Source organism: Neocloeon triangulifer, unplaced genomic scaffold (assembly GCF_031216515.1).
Source record: "Neocloeon triangulifer isolate White Clay Creek 2 clone unplaced genomic scaffold, ASM3121651v1 ptg000014l, whole genome shotgun sequence".
NCBI lineage: Eukaryota > Metazoa > Arthropoda > Insecta > Ephemeroptera > Baetidae > Neocloeon > Neocloeon triangulifer.
In genome coordinates, this window is record NW_026775556.1 from 21,222,571 (window position 1) to 21,242,770 (window position 20,200).

The window sequence follows — 20,200 nt, forward strand, 5'->3', positions numbered from 1 at the left end:
ATTTATTTATTTATTTGGACTGTATCATTTTATAGTGAATGTCTGCATGAATTAATCTTAAATTTAAAAAGGTAAACTTTATTCAATAAGTAGAAAATAGATTGTAATAAAAGGTCAATTAAGATTATCATTATAACCGATTATAACCGATCTCTTCTGAATTATTTAAAATGTCGATGAAATTTATATTTAAATGATTCCGCTAACTGAAGATTTTATTTTGAAAATACTGAACACATTTTGATGGCAAAGTTCTATTGCTTTTGTATGATTCTTTTAAAATTTAATTGCAAATATTGGACTAGGAATCTTTTTCTGGCTGAAAGATTCAACCCCTCTCACAATCAGAAGATTTATTTTCTCAAAACAGAGGGTTTCAAATATTTTTGAAAGCTTTCTTCTGGCTTTAAAATTTGAGATGCTTTGGAATTCAGAAAAATATATTGTTTAATTAATTTGTCGATTTTGTTAACAGAAGTGCCGAAGGGCGCCTTCCTGACCATCGACGGCAAGCGGACGTCTGGGTGGCTCAACTCGAAAGAAGGAGCCCCTCTGAACGGTCGGTGCGTCCTAGACGGAGGCAAACCGGCGCCCACCTCTTACGAGTGGTGGATCGAAAACTCGGACGGCGAACAGGAGAGCCTAGTGAACGTGTCGTCAGGCGCCGACCTGGTCATCGACAAGATTTCCAGGGAGATGCACAACGGCACCATCATCTGCAGCGTCAACCACGTGGCCGTTGAGAACCCTATCAACGCGTCCACCAAACTCAACATTACATGTGAGTAGTGCACAAAAAAGTTTGTTTAAAAAAAAATGCAATTTGAAGAGAGTCGTGAAATTGGATTAACAATTAGCTCTATATTACATAATTTTTGATTGAGAGGTTGATAATAACTTCTTAATCAACGCAAATAAAAATTAAATTATGATATGGCAAATCTACTCCGCTTCATTTTTAGCAGTTTTTAGAATAAAATAAAATTATTTCTGAATAAAACAATTAATTGCAAAAAAAAAAAGTAAAAAATAATTATAAAAAAACTGTTTAGCTTCTGCAGTTATAATAGAAAATATTCCTCTTGAGGAAGGTAGCTTTTTTGCCGTTTAATTTAATGGTAAAAAAATTATCTTGTCTTTTTGCATCATATTTAGAATTATCTCCTTAAATTATTTTACTTAAATATTTAGGAACTAAAATTTTACGATTTAGAAGGGGTTGAAATCATATCTGACCAAAAAGGAAGTAAGAGATCACAATGGAAATAATTTCAAATTATTTTTGCTTTAAACTTTTTTTAATACTTTTCCAATCTTGTCAACCAAGAGTACCAAGACTTTCTGCTGCGCATAGGTTATTTTAAATTTTTGAAGCTTTATCAAATCGTTTTTTTTTCTTGCTATAATGTTGGAAAGTTTTGTTAAGCAATTCAATATTTCTCTCCAAAAATATTTGATTATTTTCGTTTTGATATTGTTTTTTTGTCAATAATATGCAGCACAATTAATTATTTTTAACACTTATTTTTTTAACATTCAAAGTGTTTTGAAACGATTTGGAGAAAAGGGCAACAAAGAATCATGAATAGTTTTGCTTTAAAATTAGAGGTTCTTAAATTCAAGTTATTTAAATGAACCAGGATATAATTCTATAATTTATTTTCATTTCCTTAAACTCTGTCAAAGCCTTGTGGACATTTATTATGAATATAAAGCAAAGAAGATCAACTCGAAAGTTAATTAAAGAGCGAAAGTGCATAAATTAAAATCAAAGGCAACCCTCAATTAACGGAAGCAAATATTTAATTTGGAGAGAAATATGTTTATTGAATAAAACATCAGAAGATGATTAGGCTTGGTCGCTTTGAGGTCTCGATCTGTTTGCTCTGCACCGCGCCAGGTCGCTTAGGCTGATAAGAATATATATTGACATGGTAACCTTGCTTAAAATATGGATGCATAAAAAGGTAGGCAGGCAGGTGTGCTCTGTTTTCCTCTCTTTCGGTATCGCGCAAACATTACACCGGTTCCCTTGGGAAATGTATCTCTTTCTCGGCGACGCATTTCCAGCCCTAAAAACTTATTTTTGAAATTTTCAAAGATACGCCCTCTCTGTCGTATTTCACGGCTTCTTTATCTGCACCGGAGTCGTCATCGAAAGTTTATAGTATTTTCCCCAAAAGCAGACGAAGTAAAGAGACTAGATGAGCTTTCAAGAAAATTTTACGCCAATTTTTTTTTTTTTTTTTTTTTTTTTTTTAAGAACCTTTTCCTTTTGAGAGAATTTTAAAGCTGGGTCAAAGTTAAGAGCAAATGAATATTAATGAGCTTTAAAGAGGGGTTTTATTAGATTTTAGATATTTTCTTTGAAATCTGACAGAGAAGACGAGTTTTTGGGCACTCAACTGAAGCGCTTCTTTTTTAAGAGTTCAGAGTTTGCCAAAAATAAAGTGAAGTAATAGTAAGGACTATGATATTTCAATAATTATTCCGATTCAAAGTTTCGCAGGGTTAAAGATTATCGTATTTATGAAGAAAACTTTAAAAATCATTAATATCAAACAAAAAATTAAATTGCAGAGACGCACTTGATAAAAAAAAATTGCTATGAACAGACTGGAACAGATCAATTTATAATGAAATTATATGGGATTAGTGCAGTGAATTTGTTTTTATATCTCTTTGTAAGTGGTATAATTCCTCCTTATATCAATTCCAAATAGGATTCCACTGGCGTTACCTTTATTAGACCCTCTAGGCTCCAATTTGCGCTTTATAAATATCAAAATAATAGATTTAATTTGTGAAAGTAAATTAGAAAGTCTTAAATTTTCATTGTGCAACCATTATTAAAATAATATTTTACTAAAATAACAACTGAAAATATTTTTAAATAGTAAAACAAATATATTTTTAATTTTATTTCATTATTTGACATTATATTTTACATGAATTAATATCAACTTAGTTTTTTGAAGCAAATTTAGTTTTTTTTTATTAACAAAAAGAGATATTAAAAATATTATTTATGTCTGTCTATGGTATCATTGAATATTTAAAACTCATTGAAGATACCTTGAATATTTGAAAGAAAAAAAACTTATGCGCTTCTTATTCAATATAAATAAATAAATTATGAAATTGTTTTGCAAAATGAGATAAAAAAAAATTATTAATAGATACAAAATAATGTACCGGCTGAGTTTGCCAATTAATGCAAGGAATTTAATGAGTCAAATGTCAAATTTCTCTTTTTCCTCTGTGTGTTTGTGCAAAGTAAGAAAACTGGCTGTGGGGTATTGGCGAACCAACGAGCGGATTTCGCCTCTCAAACAAATGATACACAAGAGAACGCAAAACCTACTCTGTGTGCGCCGATAAGTTTATTTTCGTGCTTTGATCTGCTCTTGTTTATCTTCCATTAATTAGTGTTTGCTTATTACGGGCTTGTTAAGCCGGCGCCGCCGAAATCGATAAATTCTGTTTGCCCGTGTCTGCGCGAGTGGGTAATAAAGATATGCTTGTAATGTTACTTATTTATTATTCGTCGTCACCGACAACCCTTTCAATCTCGCTTTATTCCTGTACGTGTCGCCCGCGAGTAATTGAAATTCCCCACCGACGGAACGAAAGCCAGTCTTCTTTGCGAACGTCAATATTGAATAATATTATTCCCGCAGCCAACTTTTGCAATATCGATTTGATTCCGCTCCACTGCTTTTAATTGCGAATGCGAGTACGCGCCCAGCCGACGGTCCGCGTTGCCAAGTCTGCGAATTTCACCCCTCGAGCTCAACTTTGCTGCCGCCACGCCAGATTAAACACTGCGAGCCACAAGATGTTTAATTTTGTCTTAATTCATAAAAGATTTCAGGCTATTTGTTGCATATCAACTTATAACTTTGGTTGAAAACATTTTTATGCATACACGTACTTTTATTTTTATTACATTTTTACTTTTTTGTAATGGAAAAAGAAGAAATAAGCATTTAAGGATAACAAGGTTGATTCAGATTGGTACCCAATGTTAAAAATTCCATTTAAATGTGGACACACAATTAAGTAGATTAAGAGATTCAAGCTGTGTGCAGTGGATTAATTAAGTGTAGCCCAAATCACTCTGTTGGTTTAGGACTCCAAAAAAATAAAAAAAAGTTTTTAAAATTCACAAGTTTGTAAAATTTAATCTTTAAAGACAGAAAAAGTTCTTGCAAGTTTTAAATTCCCAAAAAGTAAAAAAAAAATCCGTGTTAATCTTTTTCACCTTCTATTCAAAAGTGCTTAAATCCTATTTATAAACGCATAGGTAAGTTTGCTTTGCTAATATTGAAAAAAAATTGTTTTTTATATTTATTTTTTTAGATTTTAATAATATTTCTTAGAATTTTTTGAAATCTTTTGTTAAATATTACAAAAAATTTCACTCAAAATAAAGGTATCTTTTAATTTATGTCGACAAATTGTCAGCAGATGTTGCTAAAACAGCGTCACATTGTCCATTTTTAATGACCTGTCCCTACGAGTGAATGTCGCTGCTCTGGAGTGAAATTTCCAGATCGGTAATGAGCAGGGGACAAAAGTTTCGCGCGCGCCGAGTGCATCGCGCGTTAATTATTCAGACTCTCGACTCGCACATTATATAATCCAAAGCAAAGTCGAGTTGCGCGCCGATTGTTCCGAATCTGACAGCGAGGCCTCCCTCGCAGCAAACAAACACACACCCAAGGTACATATCTCTGTGCTTCCTCGCGCGAGCACCACTCTCGAGGAGAGGTGACTGTGTTTCATTATTTAGAGTCGGAATAAATCAACATTGCTGGCAGAGCAGGCGGAAAACAAGCGCGAACAGACGGAGGATTGCTAAAGTCGTCGTGGAGAGAGGAGGAGAAAGAGAGAGAACACCTGCCGCATGTTTAATTCATTTATTTCACGCCCGCCGCCATTCGAGACCGAAAGGTGTATCTTGAATGAACGAATCAATTTGAATATGGTAATGAGATGAGAGAAGGCCTTTCAATTTCCACTTTTATTCTTGACTGATTATGTTTCGTGGAATATAGCTCGAGGCTCAATATAGAAAGAATGAATAAAATTTCGTAAGATTATCCGAATTATTTGATATCAAAATTTCTAGGAAATTATTTTCAATATTTTTTTTTTAAATACCTTTCTGAAAATTTAATTTGATTTTTGCCAGAGGGAAAAGCTTGATCCTCTTTATATTATTCTTTTTCTACTCTCCAAAGCTTTTAATATTTATCAAATAAAACCAGTCTTTTTCCGAGAACCCTCTTTCTCTCTTCTCTGAGCAGATCTTTCAGTCAGATAATCTATATTTATAAAAATTCCTCGCATGCATATGCAGAAAGGAGAATTTAATCACGTCTGAATATGAAATCATTCCAGGTGAATACATTAATTGGACGGAAAATTCGCCGAGCGCTCGAGCTGGAAACGTTCCTATATAAAAATCCGTCCTTTTTTTTATATTCAGCGCGTGCATGCATGATGTGAATGCTGGGGCAAAAAGAGAAGGGCTGCGTGTGTGCAGCGCCGCCGGTTTAATACGCACGACGTCGACATCGGGCGCCCAAGTAAGTTTCCCACTCGCAGCCTCATGAATATTACATAACTCAAACATCAAGCAAAACCTCTTATTCACTTTGCTTCTACGTTCGTCACCTCGGTTTCCCTCTAATTTCAGCCGCAGCCAAACTCTCTTCAGTCTCTCAAATCTTTCCCAATATATTAAGTAAGGCACGTGCATTATTAATGAAATTCGGAGAAGCGGAGAGTGGGTTTTGGATTAATCTTGCTTGGATTTATGAAGTCGACGGAATGCTAAATCCAAAAATCGAGGAAAATTTTTATTTTCATCATAATATTTCTCTATTACGTTCTGGTTCTGGTGCTGTTTATTTCATAAAAAAATTTATCATGATCCGGGAAGTGAATTAAAGTAGTTAAATACATCTTGAACATCAATGTTGAAATTTGAAAGAAAAAAGCGGAAAAATATTAAATGAACAAATCCTTTATAAAATGGGATAAATCTGCTTGTTTCTTTAACTTTTGTAATTTTAGTTAAAGTTTTATTAAGTATTTTCATAAAAAAGATGTGCTTCTCACAAGGATAAAATTATTATTAGATGATGCGTGTTTAATTATTTCCAGACGAATCTTCCTCTAATATCTTTAGTTCTCTACAGTTCCTATTTTATTTATATTTTCATTTCTCAGTTTGAACATTGCATAATTTGCACGCGTCTCAACTTTTCACTTCCATATTGAATATCGCAATTTCTGCCAGGATAAATTCACTTATACACAAGCAAGTCTGGTTCACGCGTCATTAATTTGCCTCTCGGCAGCGGCGCTTCAACGCAGCTGCTCCTTGCAGAATCCCATCAGTCCGTCAAGATGAGTTTCAATAAAGCGCGCTTGGCAGCAGTTTCTCTCTCGACAAACTTCACATTGTGCTCAAGTTTAATGAAAACGCAGCGAAAATATCCTGCGTGTGCGTTGGCGTTGATTTTTTTCGCAGATTGATTGGTGAAAAAGTAAAACTTGCCAGTTGGCGATAAGAGGAAGGGAAAAAAACAAGTTCTCTGCTCCACCAACTCGGTGGAACGAGCGAATTCTGAAAAAGTCTTAATTGCCTGTAAATCAACAATTTTTCCCTCTTGCTGAGCGAGAGAGTGCAATAACAAAGTTCCATCGACGGAAAAGCTATAGGAGGAAAATCGTCTCTGCGACTGGCAAAGAAGATGAAGGGAAAAATTCAGTGCGAGCGAGTGACGGCAAAAGGCGGCTTCATCTCTTTTATTATGGCTCGCCTTATTTGTCAGCGGCACACTGGCTTTTTCCCGCCACCGTCTCTACTTTTGGTGTATAATAATATCAGACTCGCTTCGTATCTCGACGTTGGAATCCAAACGCGAATTGCGTCAATCTCAATTTGGAAAATTAAAGTGTCATAAAAACATTGTTATTAAATTTATCTCTTTAATTAAAAAATATTCTTCCTGAAAGAATAATTGCATAAATTTAAATTTGTATGCAAAGATTACTCAAATTTTTAACTATTTTGATAAAATGTAGACAAACTTAAATAGATGTTTCAAAAATTTTAGAGCAGAATAAAATGGTTAACTTAAATGAAATTCTTAATTTTAAGTTAACTAATACGAAAAAAAGAGGGATATCGAAGGAAATAATTTTTGTTCATTAAGATACATCAATGCCAACCACAATATAATGCAACAACTTTCAAAAATTATTTTTTTAATATTATCAATTTTGGTCGATTTGAAATATAATTATATTTTAAAGTAATGACACTTCTCGTTTACAAGCAAATAATGCATAAAATTGTATTTTATAATCACAATAATTTTAAATCGTCCAGCTTTACAATTAGAGCCACGATTTTTTTTTTAACCATTTCATATTGCACAATCGCAGGTTTAATAATTTAAAATTTAAAAGTGTAATTTTCTAGTGGGGCAGTGATATTATAGATGGATAGTAAATAAAATTGAGATTTATTTTATTATACGGAATTAATTTTTAAATTTGCTCTTTTTTATAATTGAACCTGGTGATTTCTGGCGATGGATATTATTGAAATAAAATCCTGTTTGTTTGCGACTAAAATTTAATCCAACCAGGTTATATAAAAAGCCAGTTTTTCGCTTCGTTATTTGTCAATATTTTTTATTAACTTTTCTCTGTTGACTTATTTACCAGAGCTGTAAAATCCAATTAATATCGATCCGTGTGTATTTGAAATTAGGCTTCGTCGGCGCGTAAGGGTGGCAACCCGCGGAAAGGCGAAAGCTGCCTGGGTTTTGTTTACACGCAGAAGGAAAGAGAGCGAAATTGATTTCGCAGCTCGCGCGCGCCACGTTCTGGAAGGCAACCAAAAAAAAAAAATACACTGAGACTGTTATTATTCCGTGGGAAATGATGAAATTTTTATCTGGCAATGGAGAGTCAATAGTTTCACGGCGGCGACTTGTGCAAAAAGCAGCGTCGAGTGGCAGTAAATTTGTGAAAAAGCTGTTGGCACAAGATTGTTTTCGTTTTTTTGCACACTCAAGTTTCCTTTTGATTGCTCCTGGCTTTTTACACTGCCTGCTTTTTTTTACTTTCTTTTTGATTAGCCGCGCATTCTCGCTCATCTGCGCAATGATTTCGAGAGTGTTTTCCTCTCCACAGGGAAACACACGCTGCCTTTTTATACATTGTTATTATTTTTTTCCGCCTCTTCCCATCTCGTGGGCGTTTTTTTTCGTCGACCTCCTGCGCATGCAAATTAGGTGAAATTTCGAGCAAAGTGAACGCGTGCTGTCAGAGCCCCGAGGATTTTTGCTACCCGGAAAAACGCTGTGCAGAGCAGAATGATACGAGCTTTTTTGTGTTGTTATTTTTTTTTCTTTCAATTAGTGTATTCTGGGCAACACGAAGGCTGTGTTTGCTGTTTCCGACTACGTTGAGCGATATAGCTTTAAAAATATTTAATTTGACCTGCAACGATGCAAGGTTATTTTGAAAGGAGCCTGACAAGTGAAGGACAAAATAATGAGTAAAAAATGGTAGGGAAATTTTCACAAAATTAATCTCAAATATTCTACTCCACAAAATGGTGTAGATTTTTTTTAGGAAAAATATTATTTGAAAAGAGTTGAAATTAAGGATAAGGGAAAATTGGTATCGTTGGAACTGATTGTGAAAGTCAACCAAAATGTACTTATTGAAGCTCAAATTGGAATTTTTTTAGTTTTAAGGAGGTAAAGATTAGAGCCAGTCTATTGGGAGAAAAATCACTTGCATTTTACTTATTGAATATAAAAATATTATCACTAAAATTCTCCTAGTTTAATAATTATAGCCAAGTTAAAAATGTTTCCTAAAAACGGGCTAAAAATAAAACGAGTTTTTCAATTTTTTTTTTTCACTTCAATTCACCTGAGTTGGAAAAACACCTCAAATTTCCCTTCTTTTTCAAAACCAAATTGTACCTAATCTTTTAAAAGAAACATGATGATTTGTTTAAATAAGATTTTATTTTTATAGCTCTCTTTCATTTTGGTACAGATATGGTTCAATTTAAAACATCAGAGTATGCGAAAGTTAAAAATATATTTTCACATATTTTACTGAAATCTCTATTTAATTGAATTCCTTCCAAAATAAGCTTCTTATATATTTGAATTTTCCTGAAATTCATCATCAGCCATTTTTTTTTTGTAATTTAGTTTAGCGTTGTTAGGCAACCGTCTGCGCTTCTGCGTTGCCCCGGTTGCATAGCTCTTGAAGTGCTTTAAAATTTGCTCCATTCCATTCTTGGAAGGGCTCTTGAATCAATGACCGAATTGCGTCATTTTCAAGAGCGATTCTCAAATTTCAATCAACACCACCGGATTTCCGGACAAAGCAAAGCCCTTCTCTGGCGTGAGCCGTGAAAAAGAAGGGCCGAGAACAAACAATGGCCGGTCGTCAGACGCACCTGTCCGTCGCCCAAGTTCGGTTTCTCGTGCTCTCTTCACATTGCTAATGACAAACGCCCACCCGGCGGCTGAATTTCCCTTTGTCTTTGTGCGATAATACACTTGAATTTGCAGACGGAGGATAATATTTCCCTTGTGCGTGTGTGTGTTTGCAGATAGCCCTTCGTTCGCCATAAGCCGGATTCCGGGCTTCGGTTTTCCTCTGCGCGAGGGCTTGGCAGTTTCGCTCAAGTGTGATGTCGATTCGAACCCGCCCTCCCGGCCCATCTGGATGAAAGGTAAGCCAAAGTCCTCCACTGACGCAGTGTGTCATTAATTTCCAAGCTCGTTTTTCACCGCCATCGAAACAATCCTCGCAGTTTTGACTAATTGCTGGCCATGTTCAGGTTTAATATAGAATGCGGTCATGAGTGCTCAAAACGTATCAGTCTCTTTGAATATTCCTTTGATTCCTTTTGAGTGCACATATTTTAGCGCAGAGGACGAGGAAAACGTGACCAGCACTATAGCCTAATATAATCAAATTTAATCCTCTGCATATGGTTCAGATTTAATCCTATTAAGACACGAAAATCAAAGCACGAAATTTTGCAGCTTAATTTAATTCAATTCTCCGACGCAAACAGATTATTGGAAGCAGGATTGCGAATCAAATTTTATGCTGCTGAAAAGAAAATAGAAATTCAAACGTTACATTACTAGAATTTAGTGAATAGGCAAAAGGTCAACTAAAAGTTATAAAAGCACAGAAATAGGTAAAAGCAAAGCTAATTTGCATTGGAATTAAAAATAAAGTATAATAAAGTGAAAATAAATTTGGGGATTTTCTTTTATGATAGATTTTTGGGAAGAATCCAATTTTAATACATTTTTAATCGCAAAATTTTGTACTGAACATCAAATTTTTTAAATAATTAGATCTGGGAATTTCTGTCTAAATCTTGAACCAAATAAGTAGTTGAATTCTTATTAAAAAAATTTAAATGATTAAAAATATATTTAAAAAAAAAATATTTATGTCTATCCATGTGAATCTGATGTGAATATATATAAGTTTTCTTTTATACTTTTATTATTGTTGTTTATTGGTCCACATTATTACAACACATAGTTTTTTTTTTACATTTTATATAATTTATTTAAATCATATTTATTTAACTTTTTGTTGAATGGAACTTTTTGGAATAAATCAACCGTCTTCAATTATTTTGCTGATTGTGAGAGCAAAATGTGGGAAATTCGTCAGTGCGTTAGATTTTAGATTGGTTCAAAATTGATTCTGCTTCAATAGCTAGTGAATTGAATTGAACATGGAACCGCATTTCCATTGATTTGTTTGGACAAAGGACCCATTCATTAGTTACAGCGCCGTCAACAACAAATTGTGCGCGATTGGCTGCAATTTGGGCAAAATTCGATTTGGCTGCCGACAGATAAACGTCAGCCGTTTCTCTCGCCTGCGCTTGTATCAACAGTCGTCGCACATTTGCCGAATCAATTACGCGAAACTCGGCAAAAAATAAATCCCCGCCGGTTTAATGGAGTCGGTCTGAACGCGCCATGAAGACAAGAAGGCGACCAAAACACAAGCGCCGCCGCGTCTTAAGTCTAATTTAGTGATCCTCGCCCTGGCAAGAACTTTTCCTTATCTTTTCTCGGCCAAATATACGACCCAATTCCCCTCTCCCGGCCGCTCTAAATGATGATCATCCCGTGATTTATGCCGCGGCGCCAAGATGAGGCGGGCGCACGCCACTGCCCCCTTTATCTTGCGACTTCCCATGTTTGCCTCGCCTATGGAGCCCAAATTTATGCTGTTTAACCGCATTTTACGCCGCATTAATATTTAAATTTAATTACTTATTCTGGAGAGACGCCAGCCAGCTGCCGCGGTGCGTCTTGTTACAACAGACGAGAGATAGAAATTATTATTGTACTGACCCGTCCTCAACAAAAAAATGTAAATGTGTTCAAATTTTTTTGTTTCATTAAGAAGGAAAATTTTCTCATTACAAAGAAATTATTTGTTTAAAAGTATTGCATTTTTTTTCCATAATATATTTTTATTTCAAAGCGTCACATCAAAATGAATTACTTTTTCTTTAAACACGTTAATTTAATCCAAATTATTTATTTACAATATTATATTTTATAACTTCTTAAAAAATTTCTGTCTGAAATAAAGCATACAATTTCTAGAAATTAGTAAAATATCTTCAACTAAGTAAAAAAATAACTAGATTTAAATTTCACTGTATGACATTAAAACTTTTTTGTTTTAATTCAATTTAAGGACAAGAAAAATTAAAAATTTGTTTGTAACATAAAAAGGAATTAAAGTCACAAAACATTATTCATTTTTTCTGGAGTTTATTTTTCATATTCCTTGAAAATTGCTATCAGATAATGAGTTTCATCGGTTGGCGGTAATCAGATTCAATGCAGAAAATTTTTCAATGACCTTTTAATGATGTTCAAAATTTGACATTTAATGTCCTTTAACATGATACTTATGAAGAGATTAAAAAATTCTCATTTTTTTATTGGTTGGAATTAATTTATTGTTACTTTTGACATAAATATGAAGTCTCATTTATATTGACATTTTTATCTATTAAAATTTCAGTACTTGAAGTAGCTGTGCAAATTATTAACGAGATAATACCAAATTTATTGAGTTCAAACTTCTAAGCTACTAGGAGTAGAATTAATGATCTTTATATTTAATGAAATTTTATTGCAGCTTTCAAATTATTTCGGAATTTAAAAAAATATTTACTATACAATGGAATTTGGTTGTTTGCCATTAATATTATGTGCCTTGCAAAAGACTGCTTTGTTGGAATAAACAGCTGCTAAATATATCTATAGTAAAGCTTCTTCACAATGCAAATGCCTGAAGGCTTTGAGGGTTCATAGAAAGTTTCAATTACATTGGAGCTGGTGTCCATTGTAAAAGGATTTTGAACACTAGAAAGCTCCCTCGTAATTGATTCCAATTCAATCACAGGGAACAAAGAATCTGTTTTCATGGACATAACTAATTCAAAGGTTCCTTCTATTGGAACAATAACAGGCTTCTCAATGTGCACAAATGGGTGAGCATAGACAAAGTTTGATGGGTCAGCTATGCAAGACTCCGAGTGGCTTCCGTCTTTGTTTCTCACAGTGATGGTAATGGTCACGTTGCATCCACTATAAGAGGGCATGCCTTTGTCAATCCTGCATTTTTGATTATGACGAAAAAATTAATTTAAATCAATCTAATTATTTCAATTCGGATTCACTTTACCAGTCTGAGAGCAGATTTTTTGATTTAGCATGTTCTTCAGGCACAACGTACTTTGGGGCTGCGCAAAAGATGTCAAATCCCTCAATGACAAGCAACTCTTTTGCAATAATACAGAAAGTAACATGTGTGTTTTGACGAAAAACTCTACATTTTTGAGAATACATGACTCGGCTACTAAGAAAATTTATGTCTGGACTAAAATCAAGAGAGAGCTCGACGTTGGTAAGGCCAAGGGAGGCAACTGAGGCAAGGCATCTAGTATCTGTTTCAGAACAAATAGTGTGAGGCATTTTAATCTCCTTTTCAAAGACGTTCACATGGCTGCATATGTTACTAAGGAGAAATTTTTTCTCCTTCTCTGTCAGCCACTCAGAAAGTATGGTGAGGTCGTCTTCAATTGTGAGCAGACGCAAACGTGGAATTGCAGCTCGAATTAGTGAAGAGCTAGAGAGGATGATTTAATTAAAATTTAGCAACTTTAAACCACAAAAATATTTGAAACCATTCAGCAGCTCCCTTTTGTTTTCCAATATTCACACAGGCTCTCACTAAATCAGATTCTGAATTGATGTTCATTTTGTCAAATGACAAAAATTCAAGCAGTGTTTCTTTTTGGATTTCAAGAAAGGTTGGGTGCTGCAAACACTCCAAGGTATTCTCACACAAAAACTGAAAAACAAGATCATAAGAAAAATATCATTAGTTTGTTTAAAAAAAAAATACCTTCTGGCAACTGGCAAAAACAAATTTATGCATCAAATTTTCCTCAAACAACTTCCAAACGTTTTCCTCGTCGAGCCAATGGTAGATCAAAGTGGAGGCAGTTTCGCCTAATTCACTCATCAGACATTCGTCGGCTGCCCTAGCCAACAACACCGAATCTTCCAGTTCAGTTACTTTGGTGTAAAGTTGATGGATGTGGGCAAACCTTGGCAGAAAGTTCAGAAATAAATTTTAATTGACTAATATTTAACTTATGCTTACTCCACAACCAGTCTAAAGATAAAAGGTTGAATGTGTTTGATTCTGACTGGCCCAGGTGGCTGAAAGGGGCTCCTGAACAGCCCCGCAAAGTACTCGCTGCTCGCGCACAGGTCAAATTTACTTCCATGAATGATCTAGAACGAAAAAGCAAAAGTAATTTATGTATAGAGCAGCACAATATATTAGGTTTTCTTCTTGTTTAAACTAATTATTTACACTGTGGCTTCTGTATCAAACAAGTTCTTATTTAATCACAAACGTTCTGACAAGAATAGGCATAAGAAGAGTTTCGAACACCGACATACAGCAATGCAAAAGAATTATTGAGTTTCTTTGTTTATTTAGTTTCTTGTGATCATAAAATTCAATCTTGCATGTATAAATAATGGAACGGAAAAATTCATGCACATAAAAGAAATAAACTGTGAATAATATGATGAAATTATAGCGCTTTTACTTTGAAGCTACAAAACTACAAAAATTGGGGAGAAAATCCCAAGAGGCCAGTTGCTTTTTGACAATACTAATGATAACAAATTTTAGATAAAATTTGGCGCTGTAAATTGCTGAATACATATGTACCTCAGCATTTTGGTCATCAGGGCCGACGAGGAAGACGCAGTCGGTTCCCAAGCCTTCCTTTAGGGCCATCAGTTTCCGCTCAGTTTCTCCAGGAAGCATATTTTTGTCCTCACAAGTCGTTTTTGATTCCATCTTGCGTCGTTTGAGTAGCAAATAATACATCTGCGAAGATGTGTACGAGTTGGGAGATCGACTGAACGGAAAACGGAAGGCTGAAGTGAAGAGTGAAGATGGTAAATAATCCGAAACGCGAAACATGAGTCGTGAACGGAATGCGGAATGTATGGTTCTGTACGTTATGATATTATAAAATGTGCACTTCGACCGGTGGACTGGGTCGACTGGAATGCGAAACGAAATGCGAATTGTGTAGGTAGGAGAACAAGTCCAGACATGTTTGTACAGGAGCGTGTTGGTATATAAATCATACATGGGCAGAGCGCAATTTGCGCTCTGCGATCTGCGCTCGCGCTCTGCGCTCATGAGCGCGAGCGCAGAGCGCGATCGCACGATTTTCAAAATCGTGAGCGCGAGCGCAGAGCGCGAGCGCATTGGTCGCTGAGCGCAGCGCTCAATTGCGCTCATTTTGCGCTCAAACCAAAAGTAAAAATTCCCGAATTTGATCAAAAATTGTAATGAAAAACAGTGTTTTTATACCAAAAACTTCAAAACTGATCCCAATTTTGGTGATTTAACTTCAACTTTATCATTTCCAATTGCCGATGTATTTTTTGTTATATTAAAAAATTGTCTTAAAAGTCGCATTTTTCTTCGGATAAAAATATTTTTGAGCGCAACGCGTGAGCGCAAGACTTTTTAAAAATTTGAGCGCGAGCGCAGAGCGCGAGCGCAACATTTTCAAAATCTTGAGCGCGAGCGCAGAGCGCGAGCGCACTGTTGCCAGTGATCGCGAGCGCGAGCGCGAGCGCAAAATTGTTGAGCGCACCCATGTATGATATAAATGATTGGAGAAATTTCTCAAGTGCCACAAATAAGTACATTCTGGCGAATCACCAAAATTCATGATATGAATGGGAAAGTAATTATTGTGTATAACTAGTTATAGTGCGTAATGTTTAATTACAGCATAATTATACATAACAATAGTAAAGAAATATAAGAGGTCGATTCTTCAATATTATTATTTTCAATACTTCTCTGACGTGTATTCTAAATATTATAAAAAAAACTATATTGCTTTTTGTGTTGCATGTTATCAAATGATTATTTCAATTTTTGTTTATGTAAAATTTAAACCGGGCGAACCTCGTTGCAAAGAAAAAATGGTGAAACTGAGGACAACTAACCCCAAAAGGCGACCTGTCATTTATTTTTATCATTTTTTCTTTGCAATGAGGTTCGGCCAGATTCAATTTTTTTATGACAACCACCTCGAATGTTACCATTCAATTTTTGTTCAGTTTGTATTATTTTTTCTTGCTCATGAAATAGATAGAGACCGACACTACAATTTTTCGTAAAAAAAGTCATCTTTGAGCAATAATTATGTCATTTATTATTTTATGTCTATTGCTGTTGAAAAAAAAGAGCTGAAGATTTACAAACTTAACAAATATGGTGCAAATGCGCAAATAATCAAGAAGAAATCTTGTATAAATAAGAAACTTTTTTTCCCAACATAAAAACACATAAAAATGAATCTTTATAACATACAATAATATAAACATGAGAGAGAAGACATAATTAGAGCTTTTGCTACTAATTCATAATAATCATATTAACCTTGTTAAATTGAAGTAAAATTATAGTCTAAGATCTTTCCAAAATTTTAAACCTTTTCTGCATTAAATTTTAGGTATTTTAAATTTTCTTAAATTATTCCTCAGCAACTTTAAATTAATGTATTGTCAATTTAAAAATTTATTTAAGTTCTCTTTCTGTGAAGTAAAAAAAAAAAAAAAAAAAAAAAAAAAAAAAAAAAAAAAAAAAAAAAAACAGAAACTTGTCTTGGCGAAAAAAATAGTTGGCATTAGGAATATAAATAATTTTCAAAATGAAAATATCGATCATTATTACATAACTCTTTTTCTAAATTGTAAATCCTGGCTTCTGGAAAAGTTGACGGGTTTGATCGGGATTGATTGGCGCGTCACAAAATTCGAAACCAGCATTTTTAGAGGAATGACGCATTTGTTCCAGCACTCGCAAGTTTCACGCTCGGTGGTGGCAGTTGAAAAAAAAAGTAAAAACGTTTTCGGTCGAACGATAAATAAAAATTGCAGTGAGCGTGTGATTGAATCAATAATTACACAGCGGCGGCGGCGCGGTTTTTCGGGCGGCAAAAAAGTATATTATTTGTTTCGGTCGGGACGATCGATGACGCGCGCCAACTGCACTAACCGCGCGCGATGCTGAATGAAAAATTCGCCGGCGGCCGCTTTTGAAACGCGAGCCGTCATTGTTTCGCTCACTTCACTCGCACTCTGTTGGCGCGATAATGGAGCATTCGCCATCGTTTGTTTGACTGAAAATACTCTGAAATGTCAGCACGCACAATGAAACAACTCCGCATGCACCGCGGCGTTCTTTTTGCATGCGATCAGGACAATGGGCTTTCGCGCCCCGTGGGACACGAAGAAACAACGCCGGCAAAATTCCAATTAAATTTAATTAGCCCGAGAGCGTGAGCAACAAAGTCCTGTTGTTCCTCCTTATTTACGCGAATTAAATAGCTTTGCAATAAACACAACGCAGCACTCTCCTTTTACTCGCCTTTTTTTACTGCATAAACAGAAACGTTTTGAGCGTCAAATAATTATTTTTGTTGTTTATTTTTCAAAATTAAAAAAAAAAACAACAATTGTTTGAAGGGGAAACACTGAATTTTTTGTCATAAAGGCACCACCACTAGCCTTTTTGCTTGTTTCTTTGTTTTTGCTATAATAGTGTGTAAATTTTTCAGTCTAAATTATAATTGAATTTTCAAGAAAACCTAGAAAAAATTTGTCCCTTTTCTTTGCTAGATTTTCAAGAAATTCAAGTGTTCAAAAGAGAAGTTGGAATATATTTCTTAGGACCAAATTAGTGCTTGTTTTTAATGATATCATTTGTTGAACGATTTGGTAATCTTAGTTGCAAGACACAGAGCATATTTTTATTTTGTATTGCTTTTTTCTTGGTTAAATATCATGCCATTTCGTGAATCATTGACTTACTATGAAAAAAGAACTTGATTTTAAAAATAATGAAGAGTAATGAAGGTGGTAACGCTCAAAGAGAAGAAGAATAATGAAATTTTTTCTGGTTGAAAAGTTGTTTTCTATAAAGAGCAGTTCTAGAACATAACAAATAATTTTTACAAATTATAGACACAAAAAAAATTAAATGATTTTTAATATTTTCCTTCCAATGATCTATTGATTAAAAAACTTTTTGTAAGAAGGTTATAAATTCAGATTAAAAACATCTTGAAAACCAAAATCGATCAATCCTTTTATCCGCAAAGCCGGTGCTGAGCCTTGAAACTTTTTCAACAAAGACTTGTGCGGCTAAGGAAGTGGCGCTCGGTTTAATGCCCCATATTTTATCGGCCACGCTTAATTAGCGACGGGCAATGCGAATGCGGCACCAATTAAAGCGGCAAAGTGTTTGCCTAAGATAAGACATAAATTAGGAAAAGGGGTTGGCGCTCGCATCTCATGTTAATTACGAGCGCGCGCGCTTGATGCGTCGGCGGCGCACGCACTTTGCATAAATTACAGGGGGGCTTACAATGGGCTTATTTACATTCGAGTGGCTCTCGCTCGCTTTGCTTTCTCTCCGCCGGTGATTTTTGCGTCAGCTTTGATGTCGGCATGTCTAATTCGGGGTTTGTCTCTCTGCGCGTGGGTTTATTAGTTTCGCCGAATCGGCTTGTGTGTGTGTCTCCGAGCTGGCCATTTGCCACACAAAGACTAATGAGCCCTGGCGATGAATTCTGCAATTTCTGCGTGCGGACGAGCCGCCGCATTTTGAGGAGATGCTCTAACGACGGATGGACGGAGAGAGAAAGGAGATTGCAAAGGAGATTAGGCACCCCCGACCCGACGCATGCCCGAAACGAGAGAGCCGAATGGAGCCCTCTTTGCAAAAATGTATCCTGTTTCGTTTAGGCACGGTGCTTCAGCTTTGTTTTTAATTAATTTGAAAGGGTTAAACCGCTGACGTAGGTAAAAATAGACGAGCTTAGCGATTTCCCGGCAAGCTAACTAACTGTAAGCCGATTTTATACTAATTTACAGAAACAGCGCTGGCCAAAAACGGGATTTATAATGGGCCAAGATAATTGAATTGACTTTGATTGTCTTTGAGAGGTTTTCTTTACATTTTTTTTTCTAAATAAATGTTGACAACGGATCATTGCAAATTAGAATTAAAAAAAATGACATTTATCAATAAAAATTCCCTAATTTTTTTCTCATATAATTTACAAATAGTGAGACGAGTTACAAATAATGCTAAGTACTTACATTAAATTTTTTATTTTTAAAGAGAAAGAAGTTTTTTTTATAAAATTCCAACATTAAACATAAAAAAGAATGTAAATTTTTAAAAATTTTAATGGGATAATATTTTTTATTAAATATCCTTTGAACTTCCATTTCCACATTTTGCTCGGAACAAGAGAAGAGGTCCCATATTATAAAATCGTTCCTCTTGGGCAGACAAGCATGCAGATATTTTTATTTTTGCGCCGACGGAGGCAATTCCCTTTGATATCCGTTCTTTCGCAACAACATTTTTTGTCCTCCTGCGGCCCCGAGTAAGACCCTTGACCGAATATATGCGAAAGGTCCGCTTTTTGTTTGTGTCTCGGGAAATCAATAACTGAGCTTTGTGGTTTGTTTTGCCAAGAAAGAATGGACAATACTTGAAAAAAAAAAGTAAGAGGATCCAAAATTCTTTTTACTTTATGCACCGAAAATCCATTATTTGTCATTGGATAGTTAAAACTTTTAATCCAATCCCTGAGATGGATCATTTTAATTTAAATTATTTATTTTTTTTTTTTCATTGATGATATTCTTCAATTCAATACATTAAAAGCTTAAGCTACATTAATTTCACAACTTTTATATTAATAATTTACTACAACTTGACAATATCATCAAACACAATTTAATCGAATCTGCATTATAAATATCCTACTTAATCATTAAACACGAAGAATGGTAAAAGGCCATGTATGAAGTATTGTTTAATTTAAAATATATATTTGAGCTATAAGCTGCTGTATGTACTTTGTATCTTTTCATAAATATGAAAATTTAAATAATTTTTGTTTCATTTAAACAGAAAATTATTAAGTGCGCAAAAGCTGAAAACATAATTAAAAAATTAAATTAAAGTATTTACCATATATTTAAAAATTGTTATAAATCATTTTTATTTATGTAAATAAATTATGAAATATATTTAATTGTAAGATTAATTTTTATCCTACAGCATATTTTGTATTATTATTTTTGCTGATTTTAGCAAAATATACATGTGGCATCGTAAACTTTTTTAAATTAAAAAGAAAAATGCTGTGTTAATAAGAACACTTTTATCTTTTATTTCCATTTTCGATCTTCTCATGACATCTGATAGCCTATTTTATTATGAAAACCTTTCGTCTAAGTTGCAGATTGCCAGCAGCCACAATAAAAACTGGCCCATAAATTCGCAATTCATTCCAGACGACAAAGCACATTGAGCGCGTCCGAAAATTGCAGCAGGACGAAACAAATGGGAAGAAAAGGGTCAGACGCGGCTGTAAAAATTTATATATGTATGCCAGTGTCCTGCTGCAGTAAAATATCAAATTCCATGTTGTGCGAAGCAGAAA

General features: G+C 34.6%; 1 protein-coding gene across 2 annotated transcripts in view; it reads left to right on the plus strand.

The window, feature by feature from the left end:
- Positions 1 to 20,200, plus strand: part of LOC132200377 (contactin-2-like) — a 78,375-nt gene that overhangs the window by 38,658 nt on the left and 19,517 nt on the right. For both annotated transcript variants that reach the window (XM_059625801.1, XM_059625802.1), the window contains exons 3-4: positions 476 to 781; positions 9,668 to 9,790. In XM_059625801.1, coding sequence (XP_059481784.1) covers positions 476 to 781; positions 9,668 to 9,790 — 429 coding nt within the window. The remainder of the gene's footprint in view (positions 1 to 475; positions 782 to 9,667; positions 9,791 to 20,200) is intronic.